We start from the raw sequence: 21,620 nt of genomic DNA on the forward strand, positions 1-21,620 counted from the left end.
GCCAATGACAATGGCCCTCCTTGTGGGAACCGGGCTGTCTCCCCGCAGACAATTTGTGTACGTGGTCTTTGCATGTTTTTTGGCACTTAGATTTCTGAAGCTCCTCACTGATATGGGTCCCTTTTATCCCAGGCCCCATCTCGCCTCCCCTTACCTGCTAGTCCTCCTTTCTCTGTAAGTGCCTCTCTCATCTCTTCAGGGTTAGCTTTCTCCCCCCAGGACACGAACACATTGTTTCCAGATTTTCTCACTGTTCCCAGGGTAGAACTCTTGCCCTTTTTACTTGTGTTTCCTTCTCAAATACTTCCTTGCAATTTCTTGAATTACGTTTTAAATGGTGAGTTGCTCATTCTGGTCGGATTTGTTTTCAAATACTTCAAATATCTGTGACAACAGGTTACGTTTTCACTTTCCCCTTTTCTGCTTTTTTACTTGATAAAACTTTGCTGTTGTCTTTGGAGCTACAAGCGGCTCCCCTTCAGCAATGCTTGGTAGGGGTACAGGCCTCATTGTATTGACTCTGGTCCTTGTTTATGTAACTTAGTTTTGAGCATAAGTACCCTCACTGATAGATCACTGAGCAGTGTTTCCACAGAGGATGTCTTCTCTTTTTGCACAGCTGCTTTAGTCAGTGGCTCTGCTCTCTGGGCTTTTCTTTATTATTGTTAAACTCATGAAGCAGAGCCGTTACATTTAGCGCAAGTGCCCTCTGTTGTAGCTGAAGACATTCCCCTGTTCTGGATTCTTTGGAGGTCGCCTACCTCCCTTGTTCCAGAATCAACCTCGGGACAGAACACATTTTCTTGGTTGCTTCCTGATGGAGACTGGATTTAAGGGGTAGAATCAGAGGAGCTGTGGTTTGTGCAGGCTGAGAATCCAGAAGCGGGTTCTCTTTCTCCATCCATGTGAAGCTGGGTCAGGCAGGAGGAGGCTGTAAGCGGCCTGCCTCTCCCCTCCTAACCTCTGGAGCTGACGCTGGGCTGGATCACGGTGGGCTGTGGGCGGGGAAGTACAGCTCTGGCTTTCCCTGAACCTTCCTCGTCCTGCTGAAAGATTGGGTTTGGGGCCTGCTGATTAGGGACTGTGGTTTTGCTGGCGATTTTTCTTTTCCAGGAAAGACCTCCAAGCTAAGGAGCAAGTGTGAACACTAGCCTTGCTTGGATGTGGTACTTTTCAGTGAAAATCACAGCATTTCATCTTATTATTTGCACCCTTTGCTCCCTGAGTCCCAGAGCAGCCCCTGCCTAAATTTCAGGCGTTCCCCAGGACAGCCGAGCCCCTGGGCACCCAGTGTGGGAATCTGAGACACAGCCTGTGGGCTGCTTAGAAGACAGGGAAAAGGTGTCCTGGGGCTTTGTAGCTTCAGAACTCTCTGCAGGGCTGCAGGGGTTTAAATTGAAAATCCAGTCCCTTACAGGCCAATATGCATTTCAAGCAGAAAGGGGATTTCAGAGATCATCAAATCTAATGTCTGTTTCATAGATGTGGAAATAGAAACCCAGAGGTCATATGTTGGATGACCCCCAGAGCAGGACTTGAAACCTAGGTCTCCTGACTCCCAACCTAGTGTTTTTCTCGTGGAGGCATTCATATAGCATGTTTGTATTTTGTTTTTTTAAATTATTATTTTTTATTGAAGCATAGTTGCTGTACAGTATTATATAAGTTATATTATATAAGTTATAGGTGTACACTATAGTTATTAACAGTTTTTAAAGGTTATACTCCACTTATAGTTACTTTAAAATATTGGCCTGTTTTCCTGTGGTGTACCATATATCCTTGTGGCTTATTTTATATCTGATAGTTTGTACCTCTTAGTCCCCTACCCCTGTATTGCCCTGACTAGATCAAGAGATCTCAGATGGTAGAGACAGCTGAGTCTTAAGATAAAGCTGAGGTCTTTTTGAGATATCATAGTGGAGGACAGGCAAATTCAATTTCTGGAAGGTGAATTGAGCCGATGTCCTGAGGCATAAAGGCAAAAGGCACGAAAAGTATAAGTGACGGGTGGTTGTTGATATTAGACAACAACTGGCTATCAGGAAACTGTAGGCCCTGCCTGAAGGCTGTAGAGAACAAACCATGGGTTGAACTGATAAACAAGCTGTGAGAAATGTCACATAGCTGGCTGAATGAGAGATGCCTACTTAATGTGTCCAGCATGGACTGCTGGATAGCCAATGACGGGTAAGATCCTCAGAGGAGGACAACCTAAGACAGGCACAGCCGGCTGGACCGGAGATGGCCTACCCAATGTGTCCAGCATGGACGGCTGGATAGCCAGTGACGGGTAAGATCCTCAGAGGAGGACAACCTAAGACAGGCACAGCCGGCTGGACTGGAGATGGCCTACCCAATGTGTCCAGCATGGACGGCTGGATAGCCAATGACGGGTAAGATCCTCAGAGGAGGACAACCTAAGACAGGCACAGCCGGCTGGACCGGAGATGGCCTACCCAATGTGTCCAGCATGGACGGCTGGATAGCCAGTGACGGGTAAGATCCTCAGAGGAGGACAACCTAAGACAGGCACAGCCGGCTGGACCGGAGATGGCCTACCCAATGTGTCCAGCATGGACGGCTGGATAGCCAGTGACGGGTAAGATCCTCAGAGGAGGACAACCTAAGACAGGCACAGTCGGCTGGGCAAGAGATGGCCTACCCAATGTGTCCAGCATGGACGGCTGGATAGCCAGTGACGGGTAAGATCCTCAGAGGAGGACAACCTAAGACAGGCACAGCCGGCTGGACAAGAGATGGCTTACCCAATGTGTCCAGCATGGACGGCTGGATAGCCAGTGACGGGTAAGATCCTCAGAGGAGGACAACCTAAGACAGGCACAGCCGGCTGGACCGGAGATGGCCTACCCAATGTGTCCAGCATGGACGGCTGGATAGCCAGTGACGGGTAAGATCCTCAGAGGAGGACAACCTAAGACAGGCACAGCCGGCTGGGCAAGAGATGGCCTACTCAATGTGTCCAGCATGGACGGCTGGATAGCCAGTGACGGGTAAGATCCTCAGAGGAGGACAACCTAAGACAGGCACAGCCGGCTGGACCGGAGATGGCCTACCCAATGTGTCCAGCATGGACGGCTGGATAGCCAGTGACGGGTAAGATCCTCAGAGAAGGACAACCTAAGACAGGCACAGCCAGCTGGACCGGAGATGGCCTACCCAATGTGTCCAGCATGGACGGCTGGATAGCCAGTGACGGGTAAGATCCTCAGAGGAGGACAACCTAAGACAGGCACAGCCGGCTGGGCAAGAGATGGCCTACTCAATGTGTCCAGCATGGACGGCTGGATAGCCAGTGACGGGTAAGATCCTCAGAGGAGGACAACCTAAGACAGGCACAGCCGGCTGGACCGGAGATGGCCTACCCAATGTGTCCAGCATGGACGGCTGGATAGCCAGTGACGGGTAAGATCCTCAGAGGAGGACAACCTAAGACAGGCACAGCCGGCTGGGCAAGAGATGGCCTACTCAATGTGTCCAGCATGGACGGCTGGATAGCCAGTGACGGGTAAGATCCTCAGAGGAGGACAACCTAAGACAGGCACAGCCGGCTGGACCGGAGATGGCCTACCCAATGTGTCCAGCATGGACGGCTGGATAGCCAGTGACGGGTAAGATCCTCAGAGGAGGACAACCTAAGACAGGCACAGCCGGCTGGACCGGAGATGGCCTACCCAATGTGTCCAGCATGGACGGCTGGATAGCCAGTGACGGGTAAGATCCTCAGAGGAGGACAACCTAAGACAGGCACAGCCGGCTGGACCGGAGATGGCCTACCCAATGTGTCCAGCATGGACGGCTGGATAGCCAGTGACGGGTAAGATCCTCAGAGGAGGACAACCTAAGACAGGCACAGCTGGCTGGAGAAAAGATGGCCTACTCAGTGTGTGCAGTGTGGACTTGGAATTGGAGAGAGAAGGCATCACTCGGTCCTTGAGGCTGTATGAAGTGGCCTTATAAGCTAAGTGAATGAATGACAAAGGAGAGAGAGAGAGGAAGAGAAAAGAAGGAAGGAGGGATGGAAGTGAGAGGAAGGAGGAAGATGTGCTTAACTCATGAGTCTGAAGTCTGAGGTGGCTTGAGTGTTCAAAGCGGGCCACATTAACTTGGGCATTTAGGACAAGAAGACAGAAATCACACCACAGGGCAGAAGCTGGCTTGGTGGGCAGTGACGGGCAGCCATACCTTTCTGTGTTGGTATTAAATGCTCCCTTACGATTGGCTTCTCTGTTGGAGGGGGGAGACCCAGCGAACAAGTGCTATTCCTCCTTTGCTGCTCCCTCCCCGCGGGACCAGTCCTGCACTGTTTTGCTTTTTCTTCTTTCTTTTTTCCTTTTCTCCTACCAGGTTTTTGGCATCTTTGTCTTTCGAAGAGGGCGATGTTCTGTCGGAGTTCGACAGGTGCTCTGATTGGCTCAACGGGTCCATAGATGTGAGTTTTGGTGTATCTGTGGGAGAGGGTGAGCTACAAGCATCCTTCTGCTCCACCATCTTGCTTCTCAGGTGGCTGACTCCTGTGCCTCCTGTTAGTCAGTTACTGGTGGGGGTCACCCTCTTGGCCCCAGGACAGGTTGTAACCTCCCAGGCTTTTCGCGGGGTCTCCTGTCTCTGGAGGGCAGTTCTCCAGGGAGGGGTGTCACCAAGAGCACTTAGCAGCCAAACTAAGAGCATCTGTAGCAGCGTCCGCTGGAGGAGAGAAGGAGCACCCCCACCACTTCCTCCCAGCCCTGTGTCACAAAGGCTGAGAAGGAGAATGGCCACAGGAACAAGGATCAGGGGTCATATTGGAGAACGGGATTTGGCAGAAGGGAGGAAATGTGCAGATGGTCAGGCTTTTCTGATGCAGCCCTGCAAGTTGCAGAGTCTGGGGAGGAGGAGGACTGGTGCAGGACCTGGCAGGTGTGTGCAAGTGAGCGTCCACCTGTTGAGGGGTCTGGGAAGTCTTAGACCCTTCCCCATAATATTCTTTTAAGGAAGTGCCTTGTTTTCATGTAGAAACTCAACTGATTTTTGAGTGTTGATTTTGTACTCTATAACTTTGCTTACTTTATTAGCTCTGATACTAAGTTATTTTGTGGATTCTTCAGCATTTTCTACCCATGGGAATCACGTCATCTGTGAACAGAGTTTTACTTTTTCCTTCCCAGTTTGAATGCCTCCTTTTTCTTCTTACCTACTACTAGTAAATATTGAATAGCAGCAGTGAAAGCAGACATCCTTGTTTTGTTCCTGATTAAGGAAAAAACTTTCAGCCTTTTATCATGGAATTTGATGTTCGCTGTGAGCTTTTCCTAAATGTCCTTTATCATGTTGAGTAAGTTTCCTTATTTTGCTAGTTTGCTGACTGTCTTTATGAAAGGTGATCTAGTGGCTTTTCCCCTTTATTCTGTTGATACGGTGTGTTATATTGATTGATTTTTCTAATGATTCATTCCTGGGATAAATCTCACAGGGTCCTAGTATGTAACCCTTTAAATATATTTTTGGACTCAGTTTGTTGGTATTTTGTTGAGGATTTTTGCATCTATATTCGTAAGGGATATTGGCTCGTAGTTTCTTTACCTCTGATTTTTTAGTCTGGTATTGGTATTAGGGTAAAATGGGCCTTATAGAAAGAGTTAGAAAGCATTTCTTCCTCTTCTATTTTTTGGTAGAGTCTGAAGAAAAATCGATGTTAATTCCTTTTAAAATGTTTGGTAGAATTCACCAGGGAAGCCAGCCAATCGGGCTTTTGTTTGTTGAGATGCTTTTGATAGCTGACTCAATTTATTTACTTAGTATGGGTTTTATTAGGTTTTCTATTTTTCAATCAGTTTTCATAATATATGTATTTCCCAGAATTTATCCATTTAATCTGAATTATCTGTTTGGTGTAGAGTCAGTTGTTCATAGTAACCTCTTGTCATCCTTTTTATTTCTGTGGCATCGGTAGAACTGTCTCCATGTTCATGTCCTTTTTTTTTTTCTGATCAGATAGAGCTAATTAAGACCTTTGTGTTTACTCAGTATTTGCTTATCATCACACAGCCCATGTTCATTTCTGATTTTATTTATTTCCATCTTTTTTCCCCCTTGGTCAGTCTAGCTAAAGATTTGTCAGTTTGCTGATCTTTTCTGAGATTCAACTAGTGTTTCACTGATACCATTTTTCCATTCTGTATTTCATTTTCCACCACACTAATCTTTATTATTTCCTTCCTTCTGCCTAGGTTTTAGGTCACACTCTCTCTGGTTCCTTAAGGTGTAAGAGTCAGCTGCTGATTTGAGATCTTCCACCTTTTTCAGATTAGGGAGTAATTGGTATAAATTCGTTCTGAGCACTATTTTTTTCTGTATTCCATAGGTTTTGGTATATTTTGCTTTTACTGTCATTTGTCTTTGTTCTCTAATTTTCCTGTGATTTTTTTTCTTTGGCTCATTGTTTATGTGCGATTTAGTTTCCAAATATTTGTCAGTTTTCCAGTTTTCCTTCTGTAAATGATTTCTAGCTTCATTCCATTGTGGTCTGAAAAGATGTTGTGTGACTTCTACATTTTTAAATACATTGAAACTTGTTTTGTGCCCTAACTTATGGTTTCTTCTGGAGAAAGTCTGATCTGCTTATAAGAAGTATGTCTATTTTGCTGATGTTGGGTGTAGCCGCCTGAGTATGTCTGTGAGGTCTAGTTGCTTTATGGTGTTAATTCACTCATTTCCCTACTGATTTTCTGTCTAGATGTTCTATGTATTATTGAAAGGGGTACTGAAGTCTTCAACTATTATTTTAGAACTGTCACATTCTCCCTTTAGTTCTGCCTCATGTCTGTGGGGGCTCTGCTATTTGGGGTCTAGATGTTTATTACATCTTCTAGATAAGTGTGAAATTTTCCAAAACCCTTTTATCAATACATAATGTCTTATTTGTTTCATGGTAACGGTTTGACATACAGTCCATTTTATCTGATACTAGTTCAGCCCCCCCAGCTCTCTTCTGTTTACCATTTGCATAGAATGGCTTGTTCTGGCCTTTCACTTTCCACCATTTTTTGTCTGGCTCTAAAGTGATGATCTTATAGACAGTAAATATTGGAGCATGTATTTTTATACCCCATTCTCCTAGGCTTTTTCTTTTGATTGGAGAGTTCAGATTTAAAGTAATTACTGAGAAGGAAGGACCTACTTTTGCCATTTTGGTGTTTGTTTAATATGTCTTATACTTTTTCGTGTTTCTCAGGGATACTAACTGATAATTTCATCTGTCAGTGGGTATACTTTTTCTTTGCATTTTATGCTTCATAAATTTTTGTTGAGCACTATACACTTTGAATACAATAATATGATAATTCTGGAATTTTCTCCATCTCAGGGTTTATGTTTTTAAGAGTCTACTCTGGTACTTTTTGTTTAGTGACTTCTCTGAAATATTTTAATGAAATGTCTGTATATTCTTCCTCATGTGTGGCCTATGAAGTAGTTGTTGTTTAGACTGGGTTGAGCTAGTGTTTGAACAGGGATTTCTTTGACAACAAAGAGAAACAAGAAGTAGAGAGAGAAGGGGGAGGGAGGAGGGGAGTGAAGAGGAAGAAGAGGATGGAGGAGGAGGAATAGGCTCCTCTCACCCTTATAGAACAACTCTGGGTCAGGGTCAGGGATCAGTAGTAAGGATCAGGGCCAGGGTCAGGTTAAGGGTCAGAGCCAGGGGATGAGGCCAGACCCAAGAGTCAGGGCAAGGGCCAGGGTCAGTAGTCAGGCCAGGGTCAAGGGTCAGGCCAAGGGCCAGGGTCAGGAGTCAGGACAGGGGCCAAGGTAAAGGGTCAGGACAAGGGCCAGGGTCAGGGGTTAGGACAAGGGCCGGGGTCAGGGAAAGGGTCAGCGTCAGGGTGAAGGCCGGGATGGCTAGGTATACGGCCAGAGGCAGGGCCAGGGCCAGGGTGATGGTGAGGATCAGAGACATGGCCAGGGTGATTGTAAGGGTACGGTCAGGGTCAGGGACCGGGTCAGGGTCGGAGTCGGGGTTTAGGGTCAGGGTCAGGGTTTAGGGTCAGGAACAGGGTCAGGGGTTAGGGTTAGGGGGTTAGGGTTAGAGGGTTAGGGGTTAGGGTTAGGGGTTAGGGTTAGAGGGTTAGGGTTAGGGTTGGTTAGGGTTAGGGCTAGGGCTAGGGTTAGGGTTTAGGGTTAGGGTTAGGGTCATCTACTTAATGTTTTACTTTGTTAATTTTAATATCGAGGATTTTTTCTTGTTCTTATATCATTCCTTTTTGCAGCATTTGTTTAACTTGTGCTTATAATATTTTAGAAAAAGTTGAAAGATATTCCTTTTATGCCTTTTTTTAAAAAATAAAGATTTCTCTTTATTTTCTTGGTCACATTTCCTTTTAGGATCCTTTTCTCCATTTGTTTATCTCGATTCTTTGCTCTCTCATGTTTGTTTTTCTCACTGATCTTTCATATTTGTGCGAAGCGCCAGATTAATTGTGTAAGTTCTGGGATTCCAAGGGTTTTCTCTGCTGGTCCTCTGCTCTGGTTCCCTGTCAGGCCGCCTGCACTGTCTGCAGAGTCCTGCTGGAAGCAGAGGTTCCAGCACAAGCCCCGAAGCCCTCAGGGCTCCTCTCCACCAGTCCTCGCACTAGTCATCAGACACCCCTTTCAGACACCTGTTTGCCTCTGGGACCCCCGTGAGTTCCTTTCCCTCCAGTGTTTTTCTGTGGTCTGGCTGAGATCACTCACCTGGTTTATTACAGTTTGTGTTATTTTTGGGTCACTTTTGGGATTTTTTCTGGTACATATTTATTAAACATTTAAAGTCACAAAAGCCACGACCTCAGGGCTAATGTTCGCTGGCAGCTGATGGGTGTGCACCTTAGTTCTCAGTTTAAGCCGGTCTCTTACTTCTTAGGAAGTTAACCCACCGGTTGTTAGAACCTGATTGTGTAATTACTGTGACTTCGTGGAGTTACTACTTTGTCTCCTGACGCAAAGGGAAGGGTCAAGGCGGCACCAGCTTCTTGATGGTGTTTCTTCCGGCCCATGTCCTGTGCCAGCCCTTCCCCTTCCTCTGAGCATCTGTGCACTCTGCGCTCACACACACACACACACACTCTGTGCGTACACACACACCGCGCTCACGCACGCACTGCACTGACGCACACATACTGTGCTCATGCACACACACACAGCACTCACACACACGCACACACTGTGCTCACACGCACACACACACTGTACTCACATGCACACACACACACTGCGCTCACACATGCACACACACTCTGTGTTCACACACACACGCACGGTCTGTGCTCACACGCCGGCAGTGCAATGCAGCAGGGCCAAGGCCTCCCCGCCCTGGGTGCTCACGGCCGTCCCTGGGACACGGAGCATGCCTCGTGTCTCCTTGGCAGCACACCTGCTGGTAGGACCAGGCAGTGCTGTGAGTGCTTTATGTATTACACAGTGTTGTACACCTGTTTTACCTGGGTGAAAGAGCACACTTCAGCTTACCTTGCTTACATGGGAATGGCCAGGCCCAGCATCTGCCCCATGGACTGGGGGCGAGGCCTGGTGTCAGCAGACCATGCAGGGTGGACAGGAGTGGACATGGGGGCAGCCCTGGAGAGGCGGGGGCCCGCGTCTCCCCCGCAGCCTCATTGCAGTGAGAACAAAGGACAGTAGCCATGTTTAGGGAGCGCTTCCTCAGTCACTGAATTCGATAATTCAAAGAATTCTGGGATCAGGCATAATTTTAAAAGATTAAGACAGCAAGAGGGAACTGTCTTGACCCCAAAGCGGTGTGTGAAGCAGCCTTTCCCCCTTCGGGACTTTTTAGCAAATGTTAGGGTGGTCTGTCACCTCTGGGGGTGGACAGCATCCTGTGCCCCTGTGGTCCTGGGAGTCGCGGTGATACGGGGACCCCGCCCCGGGGCTGTGGCAGGTCAGGAGATGCTAGTCTAGCCGGGTGTGGGTGGCAGTGGCCCGGACCGGAGGGTGGAAGCAGGGCATGAGTTAGAGGAGGACATGCAGGGACCTGGTGAAGAGCCGTGTCTGATCTGAGAGTGGACCCGCCCCTGGCTGGCTGTCCGGGCACCAAGACCTGCACCGAGGTGCTTGGAGACGGATCCTGCTTGGCCTCAAGTCTAGGGAGCAGGGACAGCCGTTTTCACCCAACTGATGGAGAACGAAACAGCCTTGCCCTCTGACCTGCGGACTGGTTCAGTGACTGGCAGCTGCGGGCAGGCAGAGGGAGAGGTCTGCTCGCCCGGGCGGTGCAGGGCGCTGGAGGCAGGAGTGGAGGCCCCTGCGGGGCGGGTAGCTGCCCGGTGCTGCCTGATGGGACACCCGTGAGCACAGCACTGCCGGGGCAGCTGGTGGAAGTCACAGCTGGGGTGTGTGGGGAGGTCCGGGCGGCTGAGCTGTTCGGGTGGGGAAACTGGGGAAACCACTTTTCTCCAAAAGGGAAACAGGGCCAGCAGGGCCGCCTAGAGACCCAAACATGACCCTGGGGGTGAGGCCATGGCTGGACGTCCTGTGCCTGGCTCAGGAGAGACATGGTGCAGGGAGGTGGACCCTGCATAGTCATGTGGGCCCCGAGGCAGGGCACTGGGGTCTACGGCGCTGCTTCCCTGGGCCCACCTGGGGCCGCGCCTGTGGTCTGACACCCCTGCCCCCTGGGGGCCCTCCCCTGGTTCCCGCAGTCTCAGGATGAGCTGTGGGCCCTGCGTGGATGGGAAGGGAGGGAAGCAGTGTGACCCCTTTATCCCCGCGGAGGTAGACGGACTGCCTGTTGCCTGGGTTCTCACTGGGCGCCCAGCAGGGCTTTGCTGTAGAAGCTCCTGGACAGCAGCCGAGTCTTGGGCTGCGTATGAGCGCTCCCTGTGTCTGTCCATCCCGCGCACAGGACGACATGCACGTGGGGTGCCAGCTGAGGTCCCCGCGGTAGACTGGCTGCTCCTGTGGTCGGAGGGTTTACTGTTCAGGCAGTGCCCTTCACGGAGGACACGCGGCCTCCGGCTGTGGAGTAGGTTTTAACTGCACTTGTTGCTCCGCGAGGCAGACGGGGAGCACGGGCGAGGGCGGCTCCCGTCTGAAGCCGTGTCCCCGCGCGCACTCTGGCGCTGCTGAACTCGTGTGACAGTGAGCTGTGGTGGGCACGAGGTGCTTGTCATTTTACGGCTTAAAAAGTGTGAAGAGAAAAGGGAAAGAAAGAAAAGTGAAGGACTGAGACCTGAAGTTGAGCTTTGGTTGGTGGGAACGTAGGAGGCGGGTGGAGAACCCTGGGATCTCTGCTGGAGATCTGTTGCCTTCAAGATTTTTACTTTTTGACACAAGTGCTATGATTACAGCCACTTGGAGAGACATTCCGATGGGTTCCCGACGCCCTCGGTCTGCTGTCCGGCCCTGGAGCTGGGTGACCGCGCTGCCGGCACATGCTCTTCCTCGGGTTTGGACCTTTTGTTCGGAAAAGGTCACGTGTTAACCTCTCTAAGGAGCCTTAACTTGAGAGAATGGATTTTAAAGTTCAGCAGCTGTGAGCTGCAGCCGTGCTGGGCGCTGATCCTCTTAACTGTATCTTCCTGTGACCCGTTTTGTTAAATCGACCAGCTTTCCGGACGAAGAATACATTTCCTAGTGAGCGTGACGGTAGAGGGCGACGCGTTTTGTGGCCACTCTTTGGCCAGGTTCTTCCACCGGCTTGCTTTTTGTTCCTTTCTGCCTAGTGTATTTGTGAGCAGCTGTGATTTTCTTCTGCTTCCCTAATCTTCACATCACCAGGAAGACTTCTGTGTTTTGTCTTCATTTGGGACACGTTGGCTTTAAAGTCGGAGCACTCCAGGTCGCCCTGCAGCTGTGCCCTTAGGGCCGTGTTTCTCCAAGGGAAGGGGAGCAGTCCACCAGAAATGCCCTTAGTCCCGTCTTACTGTTTTCACCAGGCCGTGTCTTGCATGCGGCTGGGGACCCGTGTCATGGGCTGGTGTCCTCTCAGCACCTGGGGGGCCACCTGCCATGAGTCCCTGGGGGGCCTGAGCCTGGGAGCGTGTGAATGTCACATTATGAAGTAGCTTGTGATCACTTGTGGGTGGTTTTAAGATCTGTGTTGGTGGTAGTTTTAATTCCTGTAGAGAGACTTGTGTTTTCTGGCATATGAAGGGCTGATTGCCACTGACTGGAAGTGACAAAGCTCCCTGGAGCAACAAAATTCGATCTTTTAAACTTTAATGATTCTGACTTTATGCTTTTTGTTTCAGAGAAGAACCAAAGACGATACTTGGAAAGCAGATGACCTCAGAAAATACCTTTGGGTAACATACTTTAAAGATTTGGGAAGAAAGACATGGACCTTGGATGGTTACCTGGGGCAGTTTTACCTGGTTCTCAGGGCTGCACGACTTTGCTCACGTGTGACGTGACTCGTTTGGGGAAGTTTTCACACAGAGATAAAGCCACGTGGTTAATTGCCCTGGAATGGCCCTGGGATAGGGTCCCTTCGCCCCCCGCCCAGCGCCCCACCAGCTCAGTCGGGTTTCTGTCGAGGTTCAGGGCTCGTGTGTGAGACAGTGTGTCACTGTGCATGTGTGTACACGGGGGGCATCCAGGTTGTGATCCAGGCCTCCTGAGGGCTTACAGCAAGGGTCCACGCTGGTGGAGTGGGCCCTGGGTGGTTAGTGTCACACTTACTGCCTAGCCCACACCCTCTCTCTTCTTTCTGCTCCATGTGGTACTTTAGGGTCGATTTGCCAACACACGTGGGTGTCCCTTAGGTGGGTGCTGTCACCAGTCGTGGGGCCGCCAAGTCTGACCCCTTCTTGGGTTCGAGAGTGTTGGTCTAGGCCCGTCCTGCTGGGATGGAAAGCCCTCAGCCTGCACTTTAAGGCCCCTCAGTGAGTCTGACTCTGTTTCTGAAACTTGCCATCTCTTGTTCAGGCGGCACAGTCAGCTGGTCCCAAGGAGGATAAGAAACACAGAGAGAAGCAGCCGCAGAAGGATCTGGAAACGGGCCTCCCTGAATGCCGGGAGCACAGACGCAGGGACCCAGAGCGGGACGCCAGGTGCAGAGACAGGGCGGCTGAGAGGGAGAAGCCACACAGGCTTCAGGACCAGGACCAGGACCGGCATCGGGACAGGAGGAAGGACACCAGGAGCCGGGACAGAGAGAAGCCCAAGGAGGGACACTGAGAGCAGGCCACTGCTGAGAAGGCCCCCAGCCGGGGGAAGGAGCGCGAGAAGGGGGGCCACAGGGCACGGCGGGACGGGCTGAGGCAGGCAGCTGGCTGCCACAACCTGCTGGGCCGGGACGCGCAGGGGCAGCCACCTGACAGGCCAGAGCGCAGGACGCAGGCAGGTGTGTGCAGGGCGGCCTCCTCCCCGCTGCTCTCCGAGTTTTGTAAATGCTGGGTGGTGGGTTTGCAGTGAGAGGCCTGGGCTGCACCCTGTGCACCTGCCCCTGCCCCCTTCTTATGTTTTACAGTTCATCTCGGCGAGTGAGGGGGTAACTGTTGTCTCATTGTTTGCTGGGGTTTTACTGTGAAATATAGTTTAGACTTAAGTCTCCGTAAATCTTAGTCCACATAGTAAATAGACAAAAATAATGCTCTTTGATAGAAAGAAATCCTGAAAAGGAACAGATTTATTTTAAGCAATGTTTAAATATCACTTGTCCAGATTCCTAGGAATTCTAGTGTAGAGGTAAATGTGCTTTTTTTCTCCCAAGTATGTATTTCATTATCTTTTATTACACAAATGGTGTGTTCTTCCTATAAGAAATTCAAACCAACCAACATAAACAAAAAAGGGAATGTCAGAAGAGTTCGTAGTAACTTTGGGAGTCCCCAGGCTAGGAAGCTGGGCTCAGGCTCCGGGAGGGGGTGTGTCTGTGGCCTTGGGCAGGGCCGGGCTGAGGTGGGTCATCACTTTAATACGTTGCCTCTTTCTGGGGTTATTATGTTGGTGTTCTCGGTAGTTTTTTAAATAATAAGGCTGCAGGCTTGTTAAGCCCCCGGTGCCCGACAGCCCCCAGAACCTGACCCCCCACGGCCTTCCCTTCCTCAGGCCAGAAAACCTGGGGACCACCCTGACCTGCACTTCCTCTCCCAGCCTGGGGAGCCTGGCCTTTCTCCCTTCCTCTTCTGCCCCCACGTTGGGCGCGAGCCCTGGGAGGGCCCCCACCTCCTCTCCTGCCCCCACGTCGGGCGCGAGTGCTGGGAGGGCCCCCACCTCCTCTCCTGCCCCCACGTCGGGCGCAAGCCCTGGGAGGCCCCGCCTGCTGTTCTGGCCTCTTGTACCCAGGCTCCTAGAAAGTGGCCAGTGTTTGGTGGATACTTCTAGACGGAATGAACTTTGTTTCAGTGATCGCTGTATGTTTAATTTTGTCCTCATCTTTTAAAATATTGCGTCTCTTAGGACTAAGCCTAGTAACTTTGAGCAGACTCAAAAGAGAAAATCTAGTTTCTCACTGTTGGACAAGGCTGTAAGTGGTGTCTCCACTGGCTGCCCATGCCAGGGAGAGCTCGCGGGTCTGGGCAGCAGGTGGGCTGGATGGAGCCTCGTGGTGGGGCCTCCTGCTCCACTACGCTGCGCCCTCAGCAGCGGGGCTCTGGGAGCCAGGGGCTGGGCCCAGCTGCTCGAAGGCCGGCACCTTCCGGCAGCTGAGCCCTCGGAGGAGACGTCGGCCCTCCTGGCCAGTTTTCCTGGGAGGACTGGGCTCTGTTCCTGGGCTCCTCTCAGCAGCCCAGGGGCTCCGAGGGCCTGGCATTGGGCTGCTGCCCCTCTCAAGTTTCCAGGGCCTCCTCTGACACCTTCTCCTGGCTGCTGGATACCAGCTGCCATTTATTCCATTTTAAGCCCGATTCCAGAACTTCCCACCCTCGAGACTGGAGAGTGTTAGTCAGGGGTGTGTTTACATACGTGTTACTGTGTAGTTCAGTTGAAGCTGGAGTTGGGAATGTTAAAACTTGTTTTATTTTGTAGTAAGTAAAGCAAGGCCTGAGGAGAGGGAGCCAAAGGGTGAGGAGCCCGAAGGAGGCGACGAGGAGAGAGAGAGACGGTACCGGGAGAGGAAGGTACGTGGGGAGGCAGGCCGCTGCCGACTTGGGCCTGGGCGCCAGGCAGGCGCATCTGTCTGGTGCAAGAGTGAACTGTGGCCGTTTGGGAGAATTTAGGAAAACCAGGCCCCCCCCAGAGAGAACTATGGGTCACATCATGCACGTGTATTCTTGTGTGTGTATGTGGATGGACATGTACGTAGAGACAGTTTTCTTAGGTTGGATTGTTACTGTTTTATAACTGTTCAAACTGAATACATCTTGAGCATTTTCCTAAGCTATCGTGTGTCTATGATATTATTTTATCCATAATATAATACTTAATGATATGGACTTATCATGGTTTTCTTGACACGTCTGCTTTTTTTGGACACTTCAATTGCTTCTAATTTTTTTTTTATTATGAAGACATCCATGGTGTAAACTTTTTCACTTATTCTGAATTATTTCTTTATGATTAATTTCTGGAAGTGAACTTGCTGGATCAATGTCAGGGTGCACTTGCCCGTTTGCTTTACCTCAGAGCTGTGATTATGTATATCACCGGAGCGTGGCACCCCACGTCATCACTGTCAGTCTTTGCTCATCTGACTCAGAGAAAAGGGCATTTCCTAAAAGGCTCTGTGGCCCTGCGTTGGGCCCGACCTGTGTGTGTGTGCGTGGCTGTCCGGCGGGGTGTCGTGCTGGTTTTGGGAGCGCCTTAAGGTCACCTCTGTGCCTGTCACGTTTGCTGGGGTTCTGTTTGTTCTGTTCATGTTACTGTGGAATCTGTATTTTTATATGTTTAAATCATGAAATAGTCAAGTCTGTCCTTCCGAATTCCCGTTGCTGATGCAATGAGCTCTCCTCCCCACACTTGCGTCATGTTAGGAGTCGCCCGTGTTTTGTTCTGGGTCCTCATAATTTCTTAAACACTCAGGTCTAATCCCTCAGACTTTGTTCTGTGATGGGTGTGGGCAGCCACGTAATGTTACACTGAGCGTCTCCATCAGGACCTGGTTGTCACGTTTCTCTCTGGGACGGTTGTCCTGGCGGCTGTGAGCAGAGTGGGTGGGGCTGGAGGCCAGGGGGTGGTCTGCGGTGGGACGGAGGGCGTGGGGCCCCAGGAACGGAGGTGGGGAGGCCCTGCATGAAGGAAAAGGCCAGTCCAGTTGGGGTTATGTTGAGACCTGGAGATGGTGCTCCCGGCCCGGCATCCCAGCCAGCGCTGGTCCACGCTCACCCACCTTGTGATGACGTCATAGTTGTCACTGGGCTCCAAGGCAGTTGAGGGATGCAGAGATGACGTAGCGATGGTGCTGGTTTTAAGGATCTCCCTGTGGGGAGGGGGCAGACGTGCAAACTGCCCAGGAGACCGAGGGACCTGGGGATGCACTGTTGGGAGGGGAGCCCACAGAAGCCGGCAAGTCCCAGACATGTCCTGTGGGAGAGGGTGTGCGCTGGGAAGACTGGGACGAGGCCCCCGCCGTCCTGGGGCAGTTCAGCAGCACCCTGGGCAGGGAGTGAGGGGCAGCCGCTCCCAGTCCTCATGCTCAGTTTCCATGTCACGCTCCAGTTGCGGTATGGTGACAGCAGGGACAGCCCTCTCAAGTACTGGCTGTACCAAGAGGAGGGCGAGAGACCGCACAGGTGGCAGGAGGAGAGGAAGCGCCGAGAAAAGAGCCACGCCAGGGAGAGGAGAGACAAGAGCGCGAAAGACAGCAGCCACTCACTGTCTGACAGGGGCGGGGAGGAGCGGCGGAGAGACCGACGGCTTACGGAGGGCTTTCCTTCTGAGGACAAGCGGCTCTGGGGCCATGCAGACAGAAAGGACAGGCCGTGGAGGGAGGAGCAGTGGAGGAGGGCGGCCAAGGTATCTGCCCCCGCGCCCTGCCCGCCCTGCTCCCGGGCTCCCAGCCGGTGGCCTCACCCAGCTCTGTGAGGTGCTCATGGCGACAGACCGTCTAACGCCGACACACCTGGGGACCCTGGCCCTTTAGGTGTTCTCCTCTAAGTATGTGGCTTTGTGACATAGCCATCTTCCATGTGTTTGAAAGTTTAACTTGAAGCAGTACAAGGAGCTAGTCAGATTTTCTGAAAATAATGTGACATCGAGAAGTATAAATTTCTCCTGCTCAGGTAATGTCACTGAGGTGACAGTCACTCTCAGTGCACCCTTATTCACCTCCCTTACTTAGGGCGACACCTTACTAAAGCTGAGAACCATCATTGTGAGACACGCCGCAGCAGAGACACTGCTAGGACTGAGCCCCGCTTGTCTTGCAGGCGTCACTATCGCTGATTTGTTGTGCTGTACTAATGAGTGGTTCTGGAATCTTTCCCGACAGAATGGTGAGCACAGAAGTCGAGGTGCAGGTTCCAAGAAGGACGAGACCGGCAGCCAGTAAGGCCCCGTGCTCTTGGGTGGTGGCTGTGGGTTGTGTGTGTGGCGCAGTCCTCACAGGTGCCGTGGGGTGAATTTTCCTTACTGGGCCTGGTTGGGGTTGGTAAGTGAGTGTACATAATGGGTTTACTTCACTTACTCCAGATACAGCCCTCCCACTGTGTGTCTGCTGTGCTGGGGGCTTGAAAGCTTGTTACAAATGGTTAGTCCTGCTCTGCCTTTTGCACACTTGCTCATGCAGCATTAGGAAGTCAGCTCTCATGGGGCGGAGGGGGGACCGTCCTGAACCGTGAGCCGGGAGCCTCTGCACATGGGCTGTTAGGCACCTTTTCCCAGTGTCTGGTCCACGTCCCTGGACATGGAGCCGCCTGCAGACTCCCGCTCGTGGTGTCCGAGAGTCAGACGACAGACCCAGGGCCTTGGCACCACTACTGCCTGTCTGCCTGCTCGGGTGCCAGGCCGTGGAGCTTTCTTCACCTATAAAACTCAGACGATGCCCCTTGTGGGTTTTGTGAAGTTACAGATTAGAGTTTATAGAGGCTCTCATTTTGTGTATCAGCTCTACATTTTAATTTGTGCATTGCGACAACCATTTCTGGTCATTCTTTTTCATAGATGAGGAAAATTTAGGTTAAATGCCTTGTCCAAATTCTTACAAGTTTGAGCAAAGTTAGTCCTTAAACCTGGGGGTGCCAATTCCTAGATTGTGTGTTGCAGATCTGCCACGGTGCACAGTGAAGCTTTTGCCTGGCTCTGTATGTTTTCAGCCACGTGCTATATTGAATTGGTATGAGTGTGAGTTCCAAAAACTGAAAATCAGTCTGAAATTTTGAAAGCCTTAATTTTAGGGTCCAATTAAACATATACATGTGACTAATAAATAGAACATATTTCAAGATAAATCTTTCTTTTGGAAATACAAATATTACATTAAACACAAAACAGTATTTGGGATTGATTCTCTAATAAAATTGCAGGAATTTTCTAGAACCCTTATGAGGATCTATTACACAAGCACAAGTTTGTTCAAACACAGTTTCTTCTCTCTGCTGAAGGTATTTCCTATCTTGCGTTACTGCTGAATTAGTAAAAATTGTTTTTAAAAAGACTTCAGTGTTCATAGTTCTAATAAACCAGGCTTTGCAAATTTGCCAACCTAATTGTATCAAATGCTGATAACAGCCTTCACTGAGGTGTAAATGTTTTATTTTTCACGTCATTTAATATTAGTTTTGATTTTGATCATGTTTGCTTTCTAGGCATGCAGAGAATTCAGGGAGGAATAATGGAAGAGATAAAGACTCAAGAAGGAAGGTAAGACACTTTGCACTGATTCTTTCATGCAGTGGGTGTGGTCCTGTGTCTCAGCCTGGAAGCTGGGCCGGAGACGGGCCTTGTTTCAGATGATTTATTTCAGTGGTGATTCCAGGAGGCACATAAGAGACACACTTTAGATTAAAAGACTCACATTGAAGGTGAAAAGATGGACGAGGTGAACTGTCAAGCAGCAACCGTGACAGAGCTTGAGTGACTGTTGTGTGCAGGCCGAGTCGCTCGAGAGGCAGAGAACAGTTCACAAGGATGAACTGAGCAGCTTGCAGGAGATGTGGCAATTGTAAAAGAACACGCACCTCACGGAAGAGCCCCAAAATACAGAAAGTGAAAACCTGACAGTTACAGGGAGAGATAGAAAACCCAACAGTAGGAGGCTTTACCCCCCACTTCCAGTAGTGGACAGACGACAGCATTTCACACTACAGGCTGGACAGCTCAGACGGAAGGGACATCCCTGGGAGACGTAAATTAGTGAAATGGCCTCCGGGGAAGCGGAAAGTCTGAGTGGGCCTGTGGTAAGTAGTCACGTCAGTGCTAAAAATCTTCCCACAAAGCAGCCCAGGCCCTTGACCTCGCGGGCAAATCCATTACACGTTTGTTACTGACATTGGCCGGCTTCGGGGCTCCACTCCCTGCCTCATTATTTCGTGTTCTGGGCCACGTGTGTGTCGTGTGTGTGTGTGTGCACGCTGGGGTGCGCACATGTAAGTGTGCGCGGGGTGTCTGTGTGTGTGTGCGCGTGTATGCAGGTGTGTGTACGTGAGGATCACATGCAGATCATGCAGCATCACTAGGACACCAGCAGCTCCCCGTCCTCATTTTTACGCTGTCTTCGTAATTCTCGCCAAGTGGTCTTCAGAATGACTACTTCATTTCGCTGAAGTGGTGCATACCAGGGTGTTGGAGTGACTGTCAAAACATTTCTCAGTTTTCCATTCTGTTGTCGACAATGTGACAACCAGATTGGGCTTCTGTGGTTTCCCTTTCTGTGTTATTATCTGGGGGGCAGGACCAGGAGTAACTGTCTTTCGTGTCTTGTGCCCTGTTTTTGTGGATCTTTATTCCACACACACACAGAAAGTGCAGTAACTTTCCGAGTGGCAGGCGGCATGTGTGCTGCTGGGTGTGTGCGTGTTTTAGTCACCAGTTTGAGGCAGTGGTTGGGTCACTCACTGTCCAGTGCAGCCACTCCTTAGGGAAAAGTCAGCTGTGCAAATGTTTCTTCCCACATGACCTTTTTTCTGTGTGATGGTTTCCAGTCCTGCTTTGATACATGTGTTTGGGGGATTTGGGTCCTTTTTCTTGCCCCACCCCAGTGCAGCACACTGTTTTTCCCAGTTCATTGTGGAAATCCCTCCAGCTCTAATGATACAGGCCTCTCTCCTACTTTTTGTGGGTAAACTTCTGAATGTGGAATTATTGGATGAGAATATATCTTTTTCTGTTTTCCTTGTGTCTCCCATTTTTTTTTTGTACAGGTTAACATTGTTCACTGGAATTATAACATGAGCCATATTTGTAATTTTCAATTTTTTGGTAATCACCTTAAAAAAGAAACATAAAATCAATTTTAATAATATATAACCCTACAGTCCTGAAATATTTTTCTTTCAACATGTAACCAATGTAAAAAATTATCAACGAGACATTTATTTTACATTCTCTTTCTCACCAAAGGAGCAAAATATGTTAAGTACTTTTTTCCTTAAGGTATCCAGAAGGGACCTTGAAGACATTTGACAGGTCGTTTTGGCTTGTGCTTGGGGCATGTGTTTCATAGCATCGGCACTGACTTGACCTTGATTTAGTTCTTGAGCGTTTATGAGACCCTCAATATGCCAGAATATGTTCTGGATGTGTGGACGACCCCCTTGTTCATGTGGGTACCGTGCCGTCCCCACACTCAGGCACTGAATAGTTCAGGGTGGTGATGTCCGAGAACTGTGCCTTCTGGTGCCAGTGACCATAGCAGGGCTGGTGCCCGACTTCTTCTGTCTTGCCCGCCCCTCGCTGGCACCAGGGAGGAGGCACCAGGAAGGCTCTCCCGCTTCTCAGAGGAGACAGTGACGCACGAGAGGCTGAGTGACTTGCGGGGCATCGCAGCACTGGGCTGCCTCCCAGCCAGACCCGAGGCCCCACAGAGGGATGGGTGGCCCGGTGTTGCCCGGAGACGCTCCCTGGCACTGACCACCGCGTTCTGTCCTAAGCATGGCCGCGAGGAGGGCGCGTTGGAGTGGAAGCTGGCCCGGAGGCGAGGCAGCGAGGAGGCAGTGGTGAGGAGAGGGCGCGTGTCTGGCTGTCACCTGTGTTCCCTGCACTCGGGCACCTGTGACGGGGACTGGGGCGGGAGGTAGGGGTGTTGGTGTCCGTTTGCGAGGCCGTGGTCCTGGTGGGGCTGCAGAGCGGACTGGGAGGAGCTCGGGGCGGGTGGGTGCCCAGCCTGCACCTGGGTGCTCTGCATTTACAGTCACCAAGTTTGGGGAGAACTGGAGAAACTAGAGACATTACAAAAGACCGAATTCAGGCTGTTGTTGGTGAGAGGTGTTCAAGGTTGCAGATACTTTTCAGAGATAAATGCCAAACCAGAGAGTTGGACGGAAGCTGCCCTCCGACCAGAGGGGCCCGCTGGTGAGACTGAGCCATTCTTTCCAAAACTGTGGGTGGCGTGGGGGGCTCTCTGCTCAGTGCCTCCACAGGATGGGGGATACTTTCTTGCCATCACCCTCCTGTCCCCCTGGCCGGCACCCTTCCCGCTGTCAGGCCCTGAGTGTTGCTGAGGGGGGCGTTGTTGGGGACGTGAGGAGCTTGTGTGCTGTGAGTTTTGTTTGAAGCTCCTGCAGAGCATTCGTTTCAGTTTCTCTCACCAG

At 50.6% G+C, this 21,620-nt stretch overlaps 1 protein-coding gene, 1 long non-coding RNA gene and 1 other non-coding gene across 3 annotated transcripts in view; 1 reads left to right on the forward strand and 2 right to left on the reverse strand.

Moving 5' to 3' along the window:
• Positions 1-2,003: 2,003 nt before the first annotated feature.
• Positions 2,004-4,028, reverse strand: LOC140695944 (uncharacterized). Its single transcript, XR_012071793.1, has 4 exons — positions 3,863-4,028; positions 3,348-3,553; positions 2,730-3,244; positions 2,004-2,626 (listed from the first exon to the last, which is right to left on the reverse strand). It is a non-coding gene; the product is annotated as an uncharacterized lncRNA (long non-coding RNA).
• Positions 4,029-4,225: 197 nt separating this feature from the next.
• LOC140695940 (cytoplasmic dynein 2 intermediate chain 1-like) overlaps positions 4,226-21,620 on the forward strand; it is a 42,714-nt gene continuing 25,319 nt past the window's right edge. Inside the window, 8 exon segments of the mRNA XM_072959052.1 lie at positions 4,226-4,453; positions 12,243-12,296; positions 12,919-13,336; positions 14,962-15,053; positions 16,591-16,887; positions 17,363-17,418; positions 18,678-18,732; positions 20,961-21,026. Of these exon segments, the coding sequence (XP_072815153.1) occupies positions 4,226-4,453; positions 12,243-12,296; positions 12,919-13,336; positions 14,962-15,053; positions 16,591-16,887; positions 17,363-17,418; positions 18,678-18,732; positions 20,961-21,026 (1,266 nt within the window).
• LOC140696232 (small nucleolar RNA SNORD44) lies at positions 5,989-6,049 on the reverse strand. Its single transcript, XR_012072388.1, has one exon. It is a non-coding gene; the product is annotated as a small nucleolar RNA SNORD44 (small nucleolar RNA).

The sequence above is a fragment of the Vicugna pacos genome, chromosome 4 (assembly GCF_048564905.1).
Source record: "Vicugna pacos chromosome 4, VicPac4, whole genome shotgun sequence".
In the NCBI taxonomy this organism is placed as follows: domain Eukaryota; kingdom Metazoa; phylum Chordata; class Mammalia; order Artiodactyla; family Camelidae; genus Vicugna; species Vicugna pacos.